General features: G+C 29.9%; 1 protein-coding gene across 1 annotated transcript; it reads right to left on the bottom strand.

Moving 5' to 3' along the window:
* Nucleotides 1-229: 229 nt before the first annotated feature.
* On the bottom strand, nucleotides 230-6,393 carry LOC123669794 (acanthoscurrin-1-like). Its single transcript, XM_045603383.1, has 4 exons — nucleotides 6,347-6,393; nucleotides 5,584-5,735; nucleotides 1,631-1,886; nucleotides 230-411 (listed from the first exon to the last, which is right to left on the bottom strand). Exons 2-4 carry the CDS (start codon nucleotides 5,726-5,728, stop codon nucleotides 363-365), a joined length of 450 nt encoding a protein of 149 aa, XP_045459339.1. The 5' UTR covers nucleotides 5,729-5,735; nucleotides 6,347-6,393; the 3' UTR covers nucleotides 230-362.
* Between the last annotated feature and the right edge of the window lie 602 nt (nucleotides 6,394-6,995).

Here is a 6,995-nt window from a genome sequence, read left to right as displayed (position 1 = left end):
CAGCTTAAAAATACTGCTCACAAGTAGTTTTGTATTCCGGGGGTGAATAAGGTATCCAGAGCTCCTGGGGAGGGTCAGGGGAAAATTCAGCAACGCATCTGTAATGCTTCTAGTGTTGCAGGCTTCCATAGTCTAAGCTAACCACTAACCAACAGATGGGCCGTAGGCATATTTGCCACCCTAGCCGTATAAAAAAAAAACAAAATAAATAGTGAATATTAAAAAACTCTTTGAAATTATTATTTTTTTATTTCACTTATAAACTAATGTGTGTATCAGTCGCGAGATCTCACATCTATTTCTATCTCTAGCACACTTCAAACATTATATAAAAACTAAAATTTAAAATGTTCTTCCACAAATCAGCACCAGGAGTCTGAAACTATGTAGGATGTAGTGGGGTAGTAGCTCCTGGAACAATGAACGAATATTAAAGTAACTCACCAAAACAGTATAAATGTAAGTCTAACTTACTATCAAAAAAAAGTTTATTTCAATGCAATGGATATTGGCTGATTTTACCGGTTCTTAAATATCTATCTTAATTTAAAAATATTTTTAAACCAGTCGTTTCTTACAGTTTGATAACCGATTGGATGTTTATGCGTACTACTCTAGTAAAATGTAGCTTATTATTTTCTAATGTTTCCGCAAATGTCACTCATTATAATGAAACAACTTTTTGGGATTTTATCGCGGTTTATTAGATTGTATACATGCAGGTCGACAGGACTTCCTCCCGTGACCGTTACTGTAAAGTATCCGAAACGTCGTACTTGTAAAAATCTAATAAATGCGATAAAATCGGAAAATTTTGTTTCATTACAAAAATGTAGTTTTTTAAAGTTACAATAATGTTATAATAATGAAAAATACCTGTAATATTAATTAAAATATAATTAATTCATAAATTAATAAAAAAAATTAAAAAGACACGATTCTATTTTTGATTTATCTTTAAAAATGATATATACCTACAGGAATCGACCATTAAAGTTATATCTGGCAAATATTATATGTAAAAAATCAAATCGTACCTTTCGAGATATTAATATACCGGTAGGTCATATATGTCAATGTCATCAAGGTCAATTAATACTTTCTCATAAAAATACATGTTGTTCCTACCTTCGAATTTTTACGAAATTGCATTTTAAATGAGAAATCGAGACCATAAAGTATGCGACCGGTGGTTTTGTATTAGCATATTATTACTATTCAGATAGTCCGATTCATCATATAAGGTTATATAAAAGTTATAAAAATACAAGTTATGTAATATAATTTTCATAAATGTAAAGACTTGTTCTATTTGTTGTTGTTTATATGTTCTTTTATTATGTAAATTAATTTAGAACGTCATTAATATTACCCTATCACATTAAAAATGTTGAAATATTAAAATTAAAGCTAGTAAGTAGTAGAAAAAACTTTATATAACTATCTCAATAATTAAACACAACATTTGTTATTTTAAAACTATAAGTACATTTTAATCTAAATATAAAAAATGAAATCGACAAAACATATCTACGTCAACAACTTTCAAACGAGGGCATTAAGTGTGATGTGTAAAATATGGTAATACGAAATTTGCCGGGTTAGATATTGTAATATAATATTGAATTACCTGTATGCGTACGGATATCCGTGTGCGTATCCACCATATCCTCCGTGGTATCCACCGTGGTATCCTCCGTAGTATCCACCGTGGTATCCACCGTCGTATCCCCAGCCACCACCAAAGCTCCTTCCTCTGAGGGCGCTACCAGCGATGGCGCCTCCGATCAACCCAGCCTTAGCACCAATCAGACCAGCGCCGAGACCAAGTGCTCCAAGACCAATGACACCAGCACCAAGGGCTCCCGCACCGAGAGCGTGAGCTCCTGAAACAACAATAGTAAATCCACATGAATATTACTAATACAAAAGTTTCTTAGAAAAGAACCTGAATTTCTTGAAATGAAATTTGGTCTCCTTGTGATCTGAAAATTTTAAAAAAAGTACCCTGAACTTTATGCAATAGAAATTGATCTACTTCTATAGTGAAATAATAAAGGTAGAAAAATGAAAGTTAGATTCTTTCTGAACCATTCGTACGACTTCAGAATTAACACGACAATAAATTCAAAGTATCGCCTAACACAATCAATATCAAAATTAGTGTGAATAGTCATGTTCAAGGTATTAAAAATACATACATAGATAATTAAAAATCAACAGTTTATTATAAATATTAAAACTAAACAGTAAATGTAACAAAATATCCTTTACATTATTAGAGCTCGAACTACTATCCACATAATAATTATTTTTGCTCGCAAACGAAAAAAACCGACTTCAAGTACATCGACAAGTAATACAACGTAAGTGGATGAAAAAAATTAACAAACGTACTATTCGCCACTACGATTTTCGAAGTTTTCTCTCGATTTCTCTGGGATACCATCCGACCCTGGTTTCCTTAACATGGTACCACCCTTGGGATATTTCCTTTCTATTAAAAAAAAGAATCAGCAAAATCGGTTCATTAATGACAAAGTTATCCGCGAACACACATAATATATATATATATATATATATATATATATATATACGATCGAATTAAGTAACCTCTTCCTTTTTTAAAGTCGGTTAAAAAGAATAAATTAATTATAAACATATTTCTAATATATTTCTACAAGGTCAAATGAAATCTATACTCATATGATAAATGCTTTGCTATAATTTTAATACGGAATTTGCGGCATACAAATATTTTATAGTCGCGGGAAATACGCTCCATTATTAAAGATTTATATAACTATTTTATAAATAAATTATAAATAGAATAAGTTGAAAATAATAAATTAAAAGTAAAACACTTTTTAAAAGCCAAGCTTTCATTTTAAATGCATTAAAATAAACTTTTCCTTTGAAACTTTTAACATATAATCATGAACATATAAAACGTCATTTTATACAACTGTCGCTAGATTTAAGTATACGATTTTACTTAGTTAAAACTTTTCAAAATTAATATCACACAAGATAAATAAAGACATACAGGATAAAATTGCAAAAAGACTAAAAGAGACTTGAAAAGAAAGGTTAACCAAAACTTCAAGGTTTTAAGGGCGGTTTTTGTTCCTGAAGGTGTAATTGGGTTATTAAAAACAAATTTAGCATGTTAATAAATATTTGGAATTCATTTAGAAGTTTTACTGCTAATATTTATTAATATGCTAAATTAGTTTAATTAATTTTAAATCTTTTTAGCACAATGCAATACATTTATTGTAATAAAAAAGTATTAAAAAAAACTGAGAATGTATAAATACAATAAAATAACTTTATTTAAGTATTTTCTTTTCTGTCTGTCCATTTGATACCCATACCTACCCGTATGGCCAAAACAAATTATTATAAAAAAATTAAAATGAAATATTGAATTTAGACCCTTTCATATTGAATTTAGAGCTACTTTATTTTATTTTACATCCCAGTAAAACCTTTTATTAAATACCCATATCATGGGGTGTATGAAAGATAATAATTAAGCTGCCCTCTTTGGTTACCGCCATATTAGATTGAGAAAGACGTCACTTAGCAACTGAGCAATATTATAGTCGTCACAAAATAAGAGACCCGTTTGGACGTTTGTCACCGGGACGTAAATAGCAAAGTAACCATACACCTCGACATTCGATGTTTACGATAAATCGATTCAAGTTTGTATGAGTTTTTGATCGATTTGTTTATGTAATGTAAAGTGCATTTGATTACAATTTTGATCAGAAATTTAACTTAAGCTTTTGTAAGTAATTTGAAATAATGTAATAGTACAAAAGATTAATTTGTCTTTATTTTGTATTTTTATATTGTTTTCTAATGCTTAAACGAATTTTAATTATTATAATTTAACATTTTTTTCGGATTTAATCGCGGTTTACTAGCCAAATCAAAATTCTATTTACGGCTTTGAGCGCTCTTTTTTAGTAATGAATACTACATAATATTCAATTACGATTAAAATCGAATGAAGCTGAAGCGAATAAAATTCAGTAATAAATTAGTTACAGCACTAGTGTTTAAAAAAAAAGAAAACTTAGAACATAACTGTTTTTGAGACGTTACGTAATAATTAGAAATTGCATGCTACTATAAAATAGGCGAGAAAAGTATCTCAATATATTCTATCATATTATTTAACGCACCAAAAAATGTACGTATGTTCTAAAAACACTTTATGTTTTTAATAATTCTTTTATTGTTTCTTACATTTTTCTACCAAGTTACGTTCTAGGGTATTTGTCAAATGTCCCAACGGGCCTCTTATTTTGTGACGACTATAATTGATTTGGAATCTGTTTCCTAAGTGACATTGGCGAAATTATTTTCGCAATTTTGATACTGCAGCTATTAATTCAATTGAATTAATGAATGAATGGAATCTGTTTTATAATTTCGTTCCAAGATTGACGTACGTAGTGCATACTCTGCTGTCCCATTTTAAATTTACAACTATGTAGAATTATTTTTTTGTTATACAAATTACGACAAAGATTGCTGCTCTCGAGGATGCTATCGGTCATCAATACCGGAGCTAGTAAATTAGGTCCCACGGGAGTCACGTGCTGTAGTTGGCAACAATTTCACGCCATATCGCCCTGCATATCAATAGTTCGTTACTCGAAGCAACTTGTATTTCCTCATATTCTTTCCTATAAACAACTTTATCATCAGCTCAATAGCGTCGTCTCGGTGTTATTGACATTGCATTAACATTAAAAATTATCTTTTTTAAAGCTTTATTCTTGTCAGAAATCAGACGGTAAAAATTCACTAACTAAAGCAAATTGAGACACACTAATAGAAAGAGTGACAACGAAATCTTAGTAATAGTATGGCCCTTTTAGTAAGGAACCCTAAAATGACCTAATCTAATTTAAAATTATAATAAGCTGTGCTAAAATGATAATAAGCTATGACCCATAATTTTAATTTAAGCGTTAAACAGAAATGCAACATTACAAGTTTTTTGCAAAATTAATAACTTTTTTAAGATTTATTATCACTCATGCCAAGAACTTAAGTTTTTACCAAATCTGGCAGAAACGACCCTGCCATTATCTCCTCCACGAACACAATTTATGAAGGTAATTTGATTGTATTATGGAATTTTGACTGTATCCATAATAATATAAATTATTTGCTGGTTGTTGACGTGATAAAATCGTATAATGTAGTGTACATATAGATACATATAATGTGCACATTGAATAAAATTTTATGTTACTATCCGTAAGTGGAGACAAAGAGCCTGTATTGCTGTGTTCCGTGTTCTAGGTAAGTGTAAAAAATATATAAATATACTAACTGACCCCACCGACGTTGTGCACTCTTGCGAAATATCAAATGCGTGAACTTTAAATAGAAATTAAATTTGACACCCTGGTCCCATAGAGGTGAAATTGATAAAAGTCGGTGGAGGCGTTTCGGAGAAGTGCGACCATAAGTACCATTACATGCGACTTTTATGTTACATAAATATATAGTTTTCTTCTTGGATTAATCGTCAACGTAGACTTTCTTAACACTTACCTAAGAGGAACCTCTTCTGTCTGACGTTCTGAATAGGTTGAACAGCCTGCAGGGGTTGATTCTCACTGACCGGATCAATTTCACTCACAGCGAGAGACACGGCAATAGTCGCCAGAACGAAGGTGAGAAGCACACACAGTTTCATGATGGGACTAAAAAACAAATTAAAACATTATTCATTCTTCACATCTTAAATGATATGGAGATCTTTATTAACAATTAAATTTTCATCTATCCCTTCTATTTCAGTAGATTTATGTTTAATAAACAATCAGTCAATTAGACTTTAACAAACCCTACAAAATAAGGAATTTAAAAATATATAATAATTATCATTGTGAGTACTTAACATAAGAAGATTGTGTATTTGATAAAAAATATTTGATAATCGAAAGAGTTATAAATAAAAGTAACGAAATAACGTGATTTTATTTTTTGTCACGATATTGTGACGTCTTTTAAAAATAAAGTAGAAACAGCTGATTTTATCAATTTGGTTTAGTAATTAAAGTATTAATTAATAAAAAAACAATTAAGATACAAAATAACAGCAAAGTAAGTAATTTATAAGTAATTTATTTCTGTAATTATATATCTACCTATTTATTTATAATAACTATTTCTTTAATTTAGTAAGTAAATAAGTAATAAAACGCACAAAAATGTTAATTAAAAGAGAAAGAAGTTTTAAGCTTTACATATGTACCTATATGTATAATTAGTCTCGCTACCTTAGCTTCAGTAGAGCTTTTGAAAAACTTACCTTAAGAATTAATAAGTTTCACTATCACAAGCCACACATATACTGTGCTCGGAGATCCTGCTCGCTACTTTTATAGGTCGGCCTGACGGAACACACGACATATATCACAAAAGTCAATGATCCTTACTTGTCACTGCCGCACCCTATTTTTTCATTTTAATTTTCCACATAAACAAGCCTTAATAATAACTGGTTAATCATGTCCACGCAAATAAATAACTGTTTATTAAAAAAATATAATAAATCCTACTAAATTATTTTTAGTCATTGTTTTAATTTAAATGATGTACAGTATATTATTTAATCGCTCTGTAGTCTTGATAATTGAAAAACGCTTATTCAAATGAAGTTATCAAAACATAAAAATGTTTCCTTAGTGTTTATGTCAACTTGAATTACAAAATTGCATTTTCTTGAATGTCGCTCGAATAATATTCATGAACAATGTGCATTCAGAACAGATTTACATATGTAACACGCCGACAACTAGATAGGCAAGCTGCCATAAATCCCTAAGAAAGCTTTAAGTCTTATGTACATTAAATAATACTAGTGGTCGCCTTGTGGTCGAAATTCGACCACAATTTATTTAAATTATAAGTTTGAATATTAAATAAAAGAGTGTATATGCGTGTTTGTGTCAAACACG

Source organism: Melitaea cinxia, chromosome 1 (genome assembly GCF_905220565.1).
Source record: "Melitaea cinxia chromosome 1, ilMelCinx1.1, whole genome shotgun sequence".
In the NCBI taxonomy this organism is placed as follows: domain Eukaryota; kingdom Metazoa; phylum Arthropoda; class Insecta; order Lepidoptera; family Nymphalidae; genus Melitaea; species Melitaea cinxia.
This window is presented reverse-complemented; position numbering and strand designations above follow the sequence as displayed.